The 14,013-nt window shown below is 44.5% G+C and overlaps 5 protein-coding genes across 5 annotated transcripts; 4 read left to right on the top strand and 1 right to left on the bottom strand.

The window, feature by feature from the left end:
• Nucleotides 1–1,492: 1,492 nt before the first annotated feature.
• On the top strand, nucleotides 1,493–3,055 carry TRIVIDRAFT_126846 (uncharacterized protein; the record flags this gene model as incomplete). Its single annotated transcript, XM_014100378.1, has 4 exons — nucleotides 1,493–1,692; nucleotides 1,762–1,904; nucleotides 1,968–2,591; nucleotides 2,643–3,055. Coding segments are annotated over 4 exons (1,380 nt in total), but the record flags the coding sequence as incomplete, so codon positions are not given.
• A 735-nt stretch (nucleotides 3,056–3,790) lies between these two features.
• Nucleotides 3,791–4,601, top strand: TRIVIDRAFT_119883 (uncharacterized protein; the record flags this gene model as incomplete). Its single annotated transcript, XM_014100377.1, has 2 exons — nucleotides 3,791–4,355; nucleotides 4,429–4,601. Coding segments are annotated over 2 exons (738 nt in total), but the record flags the coding sequence as incomplete, so codon positions are not given.
• Nucleotides 4,602–5,799: 1,198 nt separating this feature from the next.
• On the bottom strand, nucleotides 5,800–6,994 carry TRIVIDRAFT_135611 (uncharacterized protein; the record flags this gene model as incomplete). Its single annotated transcript, XM_014100376.1, has 2 exons — nucleotides 5,800–6,738; nucleotides 6,788–6,994. Coding segments are annotated over 2 exons (1,146 nt in total), but the record flags the coding sequence as incomplete, so codon positions are not given.
• A 2,344-nt stretch (nucleotides 6,995–9,338) lies between these two features.
• On the top strand, nucleotides 9,339–10,535 carry TRIVIDRAFT_53006 (uncharacterized protein; the record flags this gene model as incomplete). Its single annotated transcript, XM_014100375.1, has 3 exons — nucleotides 9,339–9,485; nucleotides 9,544–10,049; nucleotides 10,103–10,535. The coding sequence occupies 3 exons, from the start codon at nucleotides 9,339–9,341 to the stop codon at nucleotides 10,533–10,535; spliced, it is 1,086 nt and encodes a 361-aa protein (XP_013955850.1).
• Nucleotides 10,536–11,093: 558 nt separating this feature from the next.
• On the top strand, nucleotides 11,094–13,275 carry TRIVIDRAFT_70718 (uncharacterized protein; the record flags this gene model as incomplete). The annotated part of the gene is made up of 5 exons (XM_014100374.1): nucleotides 11,094–11,606; nucleotides 11,659–12,549; nucleotides 12,606–12,771; nucleotides 12,824–12,937; nucleotides 13,217–13,275. The coding sequence occupies 5 exons, from the start codon at nucleotides 11,094–11,096 to the stop codon at nucleotides 13,273–13,275; spliced, it is 1,743 nt and encodes a 580-aa protein (XP_013955849.1).
• Between the last annotated feature and the right edge of the window lie 738 nt (nucleotides 13,276–14,013).

Genomic DNA, 14,013 nt, shown 5'->3' with positions numbered 1-14,013 from the left:
AGAGCAAAACATTCTATCCTTGATATGATGGTTTGGAACGTTGAACCACTGGCATGATGGGAAATACGATGCAGGATCTGCAATCTAAAACATCCTTCAAGGACTCTCTCAGCCGAGATTCAAGCCCTCGACCATCTTTCAGGCCCTGGAAAGAATTTGGCCTAGCAGCTTTGGCTGAACGATGTTTTGGAACCTCTTTGTTACCAACGATTCTAAGTAAGCTGCCAATTGGTGGCGCTCGGTCATATCTCCCCAGTTAGCATCGATCTAATGGATAGACACTGTTGTTAGGTTTTGGATGGTATAGAACCGATCGAGACTCTTAGATCGAGACTCTTGGTCATAAAAGAAACAAAGATACCGAACGTTTTGACCTAGGGTAGATATATAGAGCTTGACGTACTTAGAAACAAATAAGCCTAGTGAACATTTGGCCCAAAGATGACTTACGTTTCGTATGTGCGTGTGACATCTAGAATAGGCAGTGTGTACCCTCTTTGGCAGCTGTGACGCCATCCTAGTGGAACGATAATCACATTTGGCCGTTCGACTGTCTAGATGGAGCAGAGAACCACACTACGAGAACGCATTCAAATTTTGTTAATGTGGATCATTCGGGTATAATAGACGGCCAAGTATTAAGCTTGAATGACAATTCGGTGCCCCAATTCAGTAATTTTAACCGCTTTGATTTGCGAAATTACCCACTTTGTCCGGCGCATTACGCTACTCCTGGTTGTCCGATGGTGGGGAAGCATCTTGCAAATAGATGATTCCATTGTCATATTCCCTGAGAATCGCGCATTTTCAGCGTTTATTTCCAATTCGGAGGGGTATACGAGTACTCCTGAAATGCGATTGTACCAGGATTGGGAAAAGTCAAGTTGCCGTTCTTTATGTAAGTGAACAAGTGCAACTCAAATTCTAACCGTGGCATACTATATTCTGTCTAGGATCTTTGCCTTAAAACGACTTGATGCGACAAGATTATAGAACGATTGGTTGTCATAGATATCTTGCAATAGAGAGTTCATTCTCGTTCGCGTAGGAAAAAGAAAAGCTGCAATGTCGCTCGGTTTGTGCCGTCTTGTCAAAATTGATGCTTCCTAATGCTGACCCATTAAGGAAAACATTTCATCAATCAGGTCGCCGACCCCATCCAGCGTGCCATGCGAATAAGTTTATATCACGAAGCATCCATGAGACTGATGCCGGAAGACAAAGGTTCGTATAACACCTAGATATGCTGCCGGTAATACTGTCATAACGCTAATACGATAAACTCCAAGTCCTATACCGTCAAGGGGCCCCTGAAGCGTTCCCCAAGGTCCTCTTAGTAGCCGGCGGCGGCTCAGGCCACGAGCCTGCTTATGCAGGGTATCTCGGCCAAGGAATGATCGACATCGCAATCGCAGGTCATGTTTTCGCGTCCCCCTCCGCATCGCAGATCCTAGCCGGTCTACTCGCCATGGATTCCTCGGCAGGCTACCTGATGATTGTGAAAAACTATACAGGTGATAAACTCAACTTCGGACTCGCGGCTGAGAAAGCCAAGGCGGAATACGGACGGAACGTAGGCGTTGTCTTCGTGGGGGAGGACGTTTCTGTTGAGGGGAACTCCCTCGTTGGACAGAGGGGGTTGGCAGGTGTAGTGCTTGTATTGAAGGTGGCAGGCGCCAAAGCTACGAAAGGGTAAGTGCAGGTTTCATAAAGAATTTGACAAAGGACCTCTGACTTTGACTTTCTAACAATTTGAAATAGTGTGGTCCTCGAGGAAGTTATGAGGGTGGCACAGAAGGCCGCAAATCGCATGGCTACTGCTGCTGCAAGTCTGGACAGATGTAGCGTTCCAGGAAGAGAAAACCAGGAGTCACTACCTTTTGGCGAGGTTGAGTACGGCATGGGTAAGGGTAACGTAGAAATTGGGCTCGTATCCTTGGCGTTGCACTAATTGTAAACACTTATAGGCATCCACAACGAGCCCGGTGTACGGCGTGAAGTACTTGCATCTCTTGAAGAAAGCATCGAGAAGGTTATTAATATTTTACTTGCTGAACGAACAAATGGATGGAATATGGCAGCTAACATGGACCTTGCGCTTATGATAAATAACCTCGGTGGCCTAAGTCAGCTTGAGCTCAATGTGATTGCTGATGAAGTTCTTTCCCAGCTTCAAAAAAGAGGTTTAAATATTAAGAAGTTGATGGTAGGATCATTTCTTACTTGTTTGGACGCTCCTGGATTCTCAGTAACTCTCTTGGAACTGGACATCGAAATTGAGGAATTACTAGACGCACCTACCTCTGCGCCGGCTTGGCCTCATACGATATGGAAGACGGACGTCGTGAGATCACAATGTGTGAGGCTACCTGCCATGAAGGACCATTCGGGCGTACTTCACGAGCGAGTAGAGGATTATGTTGCCTCCGATTCTTCCCGATATGATCTTGTGGCAATAGACATTGGTGTTGTTGCGGAAGTGGTGGATGCTATTGAAAAGTCTACGGTGGAGGATGAGCCCTTGATTACCAAATACGATACAATAGCCGGAGACGGAGACTGTGGAGAAACTCTGTTGAACGGTGTCAACGGTATGCATTCAAATCTTGCTACTAAATAGTGGGAGAACTGACAATCCATAGCTCTTGTAAGGCTCTTTAACGGTTACCATGGTCCTAAGATGACACTATATGAGATTTTCAGGCTAGCTGCAACAGCAGCGGAGCGCGGTATGGGGGGCACCTCTGGGGCAATTTATGCTATTTTTCTTAACGCTGTATCGACGTCACTGGCGAAATCCTCAGACTCATCGACTTCAAAAAGCGTTCCAGAGCTACTCAAACAAGCTCTTCTAGAGGGATTGCAAGATCTCTATAAATATACGCTTGCTCGGAGAGGTCACCGGACACTTATGGATGCGCTGATTCCGTTCGTCGAAACTCTCCAAGAAAGTAGTCTTCAGGAAGCATATGCGAAAGCGCGGCAAGGAGCAGAATTGACGAAGAATATGACAGCCACATTGGGAAGAGCCAGCTATGTTAGCAAAACTGTTTTTGCTGAGCAGTTGGTATCCGATCCTGGGGCTTTAGGGGTTGTGAGTATAATCAAAGGTATTTGTAATGGATTAAGTATTAGTGTATAAGCGAATTTCTATTATATTTAAGGTAATTGTTTATTACTCTAGGCTTTTATTGTGTTCTTCAGCTTCCATTTAATCACTAACAAACATTTATTCTATGAAACTCTAATGCATTTATTACGCTGTATATAGTGTATGCGGTCGTTATATTATCTTTAATGCGAATTTTTCGGTTAATACATCTACTGTATATGCCCTTAAAACTGCTAAACCCTCCTCCATCTAAGATTACATATAGAGGCTGAGCAATCAGGTCGTAATAGTAATTGATGGTAATGTAACTTAATTATCTCATTTTAAACTTATGTGTAGAAGGCGTAAAGACAAAGAGGTTAACTAATTGCTATTTATAATCAGCAATTGGTCCGATTTACATTTACATGCATTCATATCCTTAGACCAACTTGCGCTGCATTGGTACGTCAGCTGTCTTCTACTTCAGTCTTTATTGTTATAGGCGAAGTATCGCTTTATCGCGTGTTTTTATAGCATATAGTGCTCGATAATAACAAGCTGTGGTCCTATTATAAAATAGTACATATATCCTCTATATTGGTCCGTAAATCTACGGTCCTTAAGCTACCCCAAAAAAGACTAAATTCTTAGAGCTTCCAGTCAACAAAGCCATTGTACAATCTTTATCATATAATGATGGCAGCTGTGCAGTCGAGCCAACCGGATGAGCCCCCTTACCCCTCATTTGAGGAGCTTCGGAGCAATGAGGAGCGTGTTTTCTTCTGCCCCGCCGCCAAGCGTCTCTACTGGTCTCTAGAAGGCGTCTTCCCTTCCGCAGTATCCGTCATGAGGACCGCTCGCAGCGTGGGCGAGCTTGACCCCTTCTTCAGATCAGACACCAACGGCAGCGGTAGTGGCACCTGGCATGAGATCTCATCGCTGCCTCTGACCGACCCAAAGGTCTCTTCTGTTGAGGCTTCGCTGCGCGACCTTGACCAATGGGAGTCTGATTGGCTAGCATGGCATAGGGACCATACCGCACCTGAGTTTAACGCCGAGTATATCACCTATGGAGATCTCAGCGATGAAGACCGGCCTTACGCAAATGAGCCCAACGAAGATGGCAGCTGGGAGGAGGACTCGGATACTGAGTTTCTCATACGATGTTGTAGAGACGATAGACCGCTCAGAAAGAGAGGGTTGAAAATTAAAGTTACACCCTCCGCAGGCAACTTTGTTACTGTGCATGACTATGTCAGTGGTAAGTCTTGCTCTTAGGATTTTGAAGTCACTTCCCTAAGACTTTGAAGAGCTTTTCTAACTATCAGTCTCAGTCGTGCATCCATGGCTCATGGGCTTACGTGGGGATATTATGCGAGCAAAGGCTGTTGCACGTCCCAGGCCTTATGTTGAGTCTGTAGTCAACACCGAATGGATGGTTAGCAACCTGACAGCGCCGCAACACGAAATAATGTCAAAAGAATTTTGGATTGAGATGCATCGCCCGCCACGCCCCATGGACGGCGCAACCTTTAAGTTCCTTCAAAGGATAGGCGCAAGAACAGCCAAGTAAACTACGGTCCGTCCTGTCATCTAGTCCAACACTCAGCCACACTAGACACAAAATTGCTCATCTGGATCTTTTATTGTGGAATAACATTAAACGTTACCTTGATTCACTCCCCTGGGGCTGTCACAATGCAGCCTATCTCCGTGGTATCGTCAATAGCGCTCAGCATTTCACCCACAGTTGGAATTAGGAAAGAAATAGCTCGGATGAAAGCCAAAATAAATGTCTTGCGATATGGCTCCATCAGCTACCATAATGATATAGGACATATATTCCACCGCAGACTGGATAAATAACACGGGAATGGAGATGGAGTCGACTAGATCCATATAGTAGGGTTAGCAAAACCAGGCCTCCATCGTATCGAGAGCATCATTAATCTGGTCGCTAAAGCCTGTGGAATTATTGGTATCCTTCCTACGGCAACCTTAGGATTGACAAAGTCGGACTTGAGATAGCCTTCAGTCATTTCCATCGCCCAGATGATTGGCTGGCGCACAGTCGTCCATATTGCGAATTTGATCGAGCATTTCGCCTTTTTCTCTAGTACGGCTAATTCGATATAAAGATCTCTCTGAATTTTCAAGCAGCACCATTTTCTAAAAAGTTTCCATACTCAATGTGAGAGTAATAAGGCAGGTACGACTCATTCAATTTGAGCCCACGTTCCCAGTGGCATCTCATCGCGAGATAGGAGGATATGCAGGTTGTCACCACTGTTCCGTGGGCTGATCAAGTCTTCTGCTCCAACTAACTTATCAATCCACTTTCGGGGAGGCCCGCGTACTAGGTGCGATTGTTGAGGCAATTATACGTCTGATTACGATAGTGTACTTCACTAATCAACACTAGCCTCCTTGTGACAATACTTGCAGATATACGAGTTCTGAACTATCTTAAATCGGACGAATCTAAATGTTGATGAATTTGATAAAGTGAATGACTATTCCAAACAAGCATAGCTAGTCTGATTCCTGAATCCTTTGAGAATATTCATCAACTCGGTCCCTTGATCACTTATCAGAGTTACCTCCCCAGTATGATCATTTCTCGTTCCAGCGACTTTTTCACATAAACAATCGTCTTCTAGATCTCCACTCGGTATTTCAGTGCGTATATCAGAGTTTTTAGTGTTCTTTCTAGAAGGAATTATGACGTATAACGCCACAATAATGAGATGTGCGTCTCTGAAACTTTTGAACGCCTTAATTATGGCATTATACGCAACCACAACCGGCGAATTAGTACCCTGTTTCTTAGCTATGTCTTGGACAAAGGATCGAATGTGGCTGTTTCTTGATCGAAGGCTTTGAAGATATGTTCGATGCTTATGATCCATATAACCTTGTATGCGGTCTAGGAACGAGCTCTTACTGTTGCTTTCTTTTATACCCAGATACGCATCTAGAGTATGAAGCAGAGGGCTCTGACCTGCAGTCGGACCACTGATATTTTTTAGAGCCTCTTCTGAGCTCTCAACATCTTCTTTACCTTCCCAGGCCCATTTTTGGCTCCAGGGATCCGCATCAGCTCCAACAAGCCATGGTCGAATGTCATTGTAAAATATCTCAGGCCGAACTAGCTCCTTGGTACTTAATAAGATGCCTTTCATCTCCTCAAGGGCTCTTGTTGTTTGCGTGAGATACATTGTGATGCGATCAATGTCAAGATTATTTCCAGCGTCAATCTCATTTGTGAATAATCTCATTAATTCAATTGCTTCAGCGCCTTTGAGTTCCATTCGTATATCGATGATGTACAATTCATCCTCGTCGGGAGTTCCCGTAAATGTGAGTTGAGACTGAAGATTATCGCAAGTTGGAGGAGATTCCTGGTCACGAGGATTTTTATGAGACCAGTTGTGAAGAGCATGATCAGAATAAGTAATAAAAGGCGCATGGTTCAGCTCGTGGGAGACATGAAGCAGTGGCACAGTAAGCGAACGAGGGATAGTAATGGATTCCGTTGAGGAAGTAGCGTGTGCATAAATTTGAACGATAAAGGCAAGGACAAGGTGTGCTCTTCTGAGCTCTCTTTCACACCCTTTGATGTTGTCGACTGACAATACTGGCATCTATAAAATGGAGTTAGGACAAAGTTTACTCATCAGTAAATTTTCCTACCTTATCAACCAGCTTCTTCCATGCTAGGACTTTCTCATTCTCGGCTATTTTCTGCGGGATATCCATCACTGAAAGCCGCCCAGCTGCCTTAAAACTTTGGGACTTTGCAGCATCCAACATCACCTCCCATACCTCCCATTCAATTGGAAGTCTTAGTAGTGGCATATGTGATGGAATGAATCCCGTTCGATGATGTATATGAAAATTTTGGGTGGTATATAAACTCCCGTTAGGTAACTTGCGTGGAGACTTCTGGGAAGACATTGCTGCAAACTAGGATCTTCAAAAAATGAGGGTTACTTCAAAATGACGTAGCTTAGGAATAGTCAAACAATATGACAGACAAGTTTGCTGTTGATTGACGAAGCCTGGAGATATAAATATAAAATAACCGGATACATTCGAAATTACGGATACATTTGTTATTACGGATACAATCGAGACTACGGATACGGCCCGCGTGACGGATACAGTCGACGTTAATGAGAACGACGACCTTACGAATGCAGTCAAAACTATAAATACAATCGACACTACGAGTAGCACTGGATGTCCAAATATTTCAATACTGCTTTGTGATTGACTTGTGCTAATTTCGGTCGGGTGAGCGAGATTTCTCGAACATGTGTTGTTTATGCTGACTGTATCTAGAATATGAAGCTACGTCTAATAACTTTTCAGACACTTAGCATACGACGTTTCATCACGAGCACTCGAACCGAATAGTTTACAAGATATTAAGGGTAACAATGTCTTAATACGTTCTCTTGACATAATATGGAAGTGGCAATCACCGTGGGCGAGTCTAAACATCTCAAGTATAAATATTTCTATTGCTCTATGTGCTTGCTATAGCCCTCTGAAGCATTTTGTTCTATTTCGAGCTGTCTTCGAATATTAAGTGAGAGTAATTAGTGAAAGAGCTGGATTAGTAGTCTTAGATCCAAATTCATTCTGTTGGATGCGCGAGAGGAGACGGATCATTTAATCCGAGACATTTTGGTTTCTTAGTAATTAGTATTAGGGGGCGGTGGTACACGGCTTATACGTCGTTAATAAGCCGCACTCATGAGCATCTAGAAGATTAATAGCGCGTTTGATGGCATGTGGCAACACTCCATTGTCAAGACGCTAGCGATGAGACATTGAATACATTCCTCATCATCATCATCATGACAATCTCTTCTCTTTTCTTGGTTAGCTTCTTCAGCCTACGGTCCGTTTTGCACATACCCTACCAGTCTGATACCAATATAACGTATACATGTCATATTGCACTCCCAATATGCCATACGACCCCAACACTAGCCCCAATTCTCACGGTGGTGAGACAATCATAGCTCCATAGCATGTAGGGCATGCTAGGTGACATTTCGAGAGGGGTAAGTTTGCTGTCCAGACTAATAACTTTGATACTAACTACCGCAGAACAGGACTCAGCCTACCACACCGGACCTGACAGCTATATCACAGAGAACTCGTACTGCGTCCACAACTCCGTACTAGGCGAGCCTCTGACTGTCACTATGGACACTTCTCTACCCACCAGCACCGGCAATAGCATTGAGACCTCTGTGGATACGCAGCCTAACATTGCAGACAATTACAAGTAGTTTCATTTCATTAAGACTATCGACTCTGATGATTCAATTGCATCCAGAAATGGTTTTACGTCAAGTGACCTGTTGAAATAGAATTCATATGTTGGCTCTACTCGCACAGGTCTGTGGGCAAATGCCCACGCCTGCGTATTATTTGGAGCTCTTCAAAGACAACTACCACTCGAAATAAAACCTCATCGTCTACGCCCAAACTACCCGACAGGGTACCCCACTTCAACAGGACCTATTTTGCTGATTCGGGTGACTAGTGTGCGAGCATCTCCTCCAACTACTGGGAAAAGGAGATATTGAACAGTTATCCACCTATAGAGTTCAAAATTTCCCTACTTTCGACAGGACCCTGTAAAGGAAAATGGAATGACTTACAAATACTCGCAGTACTGCAAGTACATGGTGGGACTACTGGGGCCATGTGAGCAGTAGATCTCCACTTATCGCGGGGAACTATGCGAGACAGATCAATCTGAGACAGAACCTGAGCACCATTGCTGAAACAATAGCGGCTTATCACCCACTTATTGCTCAGCAGAACAGGGCGCTGGTGAGGCTAAGGCACATAGTTGGTTGCTTCATCTACCCATAACATTTATTGCCCCTGACAAAGAGATGGTTCTAAGCGAGGAAAAGACATGTCATCTACACCAACACTCGACAAAACAGCAGTTGAGGTGCCTGGTTATTCCTGAATCTGAAAGCCCAGAACTCGCTCTGGTATCCATATTGGGCATTGCCCACATAATCCTTGAGAAGGGTCTTAATCCACGAGAACAACGGCGTGCAGTCGGGTACTGGTCATCTATTATAGTCTGCTTTAAAGCTCCTTCTGATTAGGTTTATATATATGGGCCTTGAATACATGAGTGTACATCATATTTCATGCTCGATATCGCACCAATTCTTACTTATACCTTTGCGTTCAACTGTTGATTATGTCTGGAAGCCGGGGGCCTGAAGCGTTAGCAGTTGTAATAACACTCTATATTATAAGCTTCATAGCCATTGGACTTCGATTCTTCACCCATGGTTTTATCCTTAAGCACTTCTTCCCTGAGGATTATATCTCATTGGTTGCGTTGGTATATGATCATGCATGCGATGGGTTAAATAAGGCCTAAATACTAATTATCCTCACAGATATTATACACAGCTTACACAATCTGTGCTGCCCTGTCTATCAAATATGGCATTGGCTCGCATGTGGTAGACGTACCGCCTGATGATCGCCCAAAGGCTATCTTTTATAGATGGATTGTCACTTTCATATATGTCATTCTTTCATTATTAACCAAGTGGATTGTGGGAACATTTCTCTTGCGAATTTGCCCACGTAAACGCTGGCGGCAAATCACAATCTGGACCATCTTGGCTGTCATCACTGTATTCGATCTTATATTTTTGGTATTCGCTATTCGAACTTGCCAGCCAATATCATTGCAATGGACGAGATATAATCCTATTCCATCGACAGTGGGCAGCTGTAACCCAACAACATTTGCCACAATCACGACATATATCGCAGCTTTTATCAATGTTATCGCTGACTGGATATTGCCTGCATTACCCGCCACTCTTGTATGGAAAGCACAGATACCACAGCGAGAGAAGATATCCATTATTGTTTTACTTGCTCTAGGATCTATGTAAGCAACATTTACCACCATACCGTGCTAACCCTTAAGCTGATTAGGTCCAGTGCCTCTATTGCTACTATCGTTCGCATTCCATTTGCAAGAGGCTATCTCGACAACCCAGACTACCTCTATACCACCGTCGACCTAGGTATTTGGGGTACGGTTGAGATTGGAGTTGCCCTGGCCACTTCATCATTTGCAACACTTAAACCACTGCTGAAGAAGATGCGCCTTTTCAGCAATTTATCATCGTCTGAGAGGCTAGACTCCGGTCCTGTCGAAAGGAACAACAATACAGCAGCTGGGAGGAAGATAACTATCACTAATCGAGTGGATTCTTCCTCTGGCCCACAAGAAGCAAGGGAATCGTGGCGGGATAGGTGGGGACGAAAAGGATCTATGGATGTGGAATTGGTTGGTCAACGTCAAGACAGGTATGCCTCTGATCAAAATCAGGACTCTGATATTGAGGTGGGCCTCCATAAAGAATATTAAGCGAGTGACGAGTGTGCATATCCAAGTGCGGGCAGAACTCCTTTTAAGAAAGAGACGTAGTACATGCCTTACTCCGCAAATATATTGTTCTCGAATGTAAGGATCCCTTGTCTCGCTCAGCCAGCAGGCCAAAGGATTGGGTCTAATCGCAATGGTCGCAATTCTTGTGACGGAAACCGGCTATTTATAAAGGATAAGAGTTACGAATAACCAAGTCGTAACAAAAGCACTTTCAGCTAAAACGTAAGGGACAATGAACGCCAGCCAGTATTGCTAGGAGTCTGGTTGTGGCATAATTCAAATGCCGATTCAAGTACCGATTTGGATGCTAAGCTCGGATGCTACCTCGGGTACGGGGTCCGGATGTCATCGGCCCCCGTTTATATCCAGCCGAAGCGTGGTTATAAGTGTTTATAAAACTTAACCAAGGCTGTTTATATACTTCGACGTATTCGTCTTGGAAAAAGGAGTCGGGGAACTGCTTCTGACTGCTTCTGACTCCCCCCAATCCTGTGCATTGTCTTTTTATCAAATCAGCAACCACCGTGATACGACGTTATGGCCGAGCAGGTGGACGTGCTTATATGTGGCAGCGGGTCTGCCGGACTTTGCGCCGCAGTCTGGCTAGCTCGATCTGGCATCAATTATAAGGTTCTAGAGCGCCGACCCGGCCCGCTCGAAAATGGCCAAGCAGATGGCGTTCAGTGTCGGACCGTGGAAATTTTTGAAAGCTTTGGTATAGCAGAAGACCTCCTCAAAGAGGCATATCATGTTCTCGAGGTTGCTTTCTGGGCGGCAGAAGACAATGGCATCAAGCGCACACACTACACCGCGGACACAGAGCCGGGCTTAAGCCACCAGCCTCATGTTATTCTCAACCAGGCAAGAGTAAATAACATGCTGATCCAAGAAATGCAGCGTGTATCCAAAAGCACAGTAATCGAGTATGGTTGTGAGGTCCAGACTGTGGAAGTGGACGATATTGCGAGCGATGACTCAGCTGCGTACTGCATCACCACCACAGCTAGTTCAAACGGGCAACAAAAAGTCTTTCGATCCAAATATTTGCTGGTTAGTCAGACAGCCTTGTCACATCATTCTATTAATGCTAATAATGAGCCAGGCATGTGACGGGGCTCACAGCGCTGTTCGGAAATCCCTAGGGTTTACTATGGTCGGCGATTCAACGAATGCGGTCTGGGGTGTTATGGATATTCACGCGAAAACTGACTTTCCTGACATCCGCAAGAAGGCCATTATCCAATCGCATGCTGGGAACCTTATGATTATCCCTCGTGAAGGTGACTCCATGGTTCGTTTCTACATCGAGCTAGGCAGTGCAACTGTCAAGGATGTCACATTGGCCGATCTCCAGGAACGGGCGAGCCGCATCTTCCACCCCTATTCTATCGAGTTCATGGAGACTGTCTGGTGGTCTGCGTACTCTATAGGACAGCGCCTCGCTGATAACTTCGAGAAGGCAGGACGTGTCTTCTTGACGGGCGACGCTTGCCACACGCACTCTCCAAAGGCTGGACAGGGGATGAACGTAAGCCTACAAGATGGCTTCAATATTGGTTGGAAGTTGGCAGCTGTCCTACGAGGTCAATCCTTGGCCAAGACTCTCGAGACATATGTCTCGGAGCGCCAGAAGACGGCCGCACAGCTCATCGATTTTGATCGTTTCTTCACAAAACTGTTCTCATCTTCCTATCGACGGGAGAATGGAATCACTTCACAGGACTTCAAGGACCACTTTGTCAAAGCAGGTAGGTACACAGCCGGCCAGGGCGTGCAATACGAAGAATCTGTCTTTATATCCCCCAACTCGACAGACAAGATCCTAGCTCGCAACGTTGTGGTTGGGATGCGCTTCCCCAGCGCCCGGGTTGTACGCTTCTGCGACGCTCGCCCCATGCAGCTAATGACAGCGCTTCCTGCTGATTCCCGTTGGCATGTTATCGTATTTGCAGGAGATATCTTACAACAGATTACAGCCGCTCGGCTTGCCAAGGTACGTCAGAGCCCCAAGTGTAGAGTGCCACACTAACAAAGGCTATATTCACCTAGGTCGCAGCAGAACTGCAGAGCATTATCCATATGTTTACACCACGTGGCCAGGATGCCAATACTGTTATCCAAGGTGTACTCGTGCTTGCGTCAAAGCGCATTGAGATAGAGCAAAAAATGATCCCCGATGTCTTCACACCAGAGACAGGAAAGTGGAAGATCAAACGTAGGTAGCCCTATTTACCCGTACATTTTCAGGCCACAATTAACATGAGTAGATCTCCAAAAGGTGTTTGTGGACGATGTTAGTTACAATGCAGGGCATGGACAAGCATACCAAGCCTACGGCATTCATCCTGAAGGATGCTTGATTGTTGTTCGCCCAGACCAATGTAAGTAATGAAGTTACAAACACATATATATACGAGCGCTAACTATGGAAAGATATTGCAAAAGTCTGCGCTATAGATGATGTAAAAGATGTTACAGCGTTTTTTGGGCGATTTCTAGCTTTTCAATCACCTAGATAAACATTAGCTTGAAATTTAAAATTAATAAATTATCATTTATATAAATGAGTAAATTTTCAACACACAAAATTGGATTTAAATAGAATGTTGTGTAATAATTAAAATACACTCTTTATTATGATATTAATCCTTTGTCCTTAGATTGCTATACCATTCTTAATTATTTGATCGTGGGATTTGACCAGCTGGGTGATGATTGATAGCTAAGGTTGGTGTTTCAGCTGAATTCCGTAATAAAAAGTGAGCAATTCCTAAATGCAAACACAACCAGCTGTATAGATATGCAAAAAATGGGAAGCTTGATACGTAGGAACGGTACATGTATTGATATCCAGAGAAATGAGGTCAAAGGGTTTATAACGAAAAGTACAGCAATCCCACCATGTGTCTAGCTAAGCGATCCAAAAAGGAATTGGAGACTTTGAGCATGAACCCAGAATAATAAAACGAGAAGTGAGAGTATATCCATTAATCCCACAATAATTATTATATTTGACGCAGGGCCAATGGTAGTTCCAATTCTACAGGTGGATCTCCAGGTTTAGCATTTATCAGTAGGGTCCCTTTTGAGATGATGTAAAATTCCTGGAAGCACCTTTAGGATTTAAATCTAGGGCCGATAGGACTGTTCTCCGTACAGCAGGCTAATCATGGGATTTATTCCGTGTACACATCCGGTTTACTAACACAGACAAATGTATGCATGCCATCGAATGTCATAATAACCGGATGAACAGTCCATATTTCATCCTGTTCTTGCCTGACTTAATACTTCTCGCTTCTGGCTAGGGCATAAATCTATCTGCTGGTTCCTGATGATGCAAGACTACATATGACATGTCTACGTCGGATTGGGTCGCATCAACTTAAGCTTCAACCCTAAGGGGACACGCCATATTACAAAGCTATCCACCAAAAGTGGACCACTTTATTATGCG

Source organism: Trichoderma virens (genome assembly GCF_000170995.1).
Source record: "Trichoderma virens Gv29-8 chromosome Unknown TRIVIscaffold_67, whole genome shotgun sequence".
Taxonomy (NCBI): domain Eukaryota; kingdom Fungi; phylum Ascomycota; class Sordariomycetes; order Hypocreales; family Hypocreaceae; genus Trichoderma; species Trichoderma virens.
Note: the sequence above shows the minus strand (reverse complement) of the source record. Positions and strands in the feature narration are given on the sequence as shown.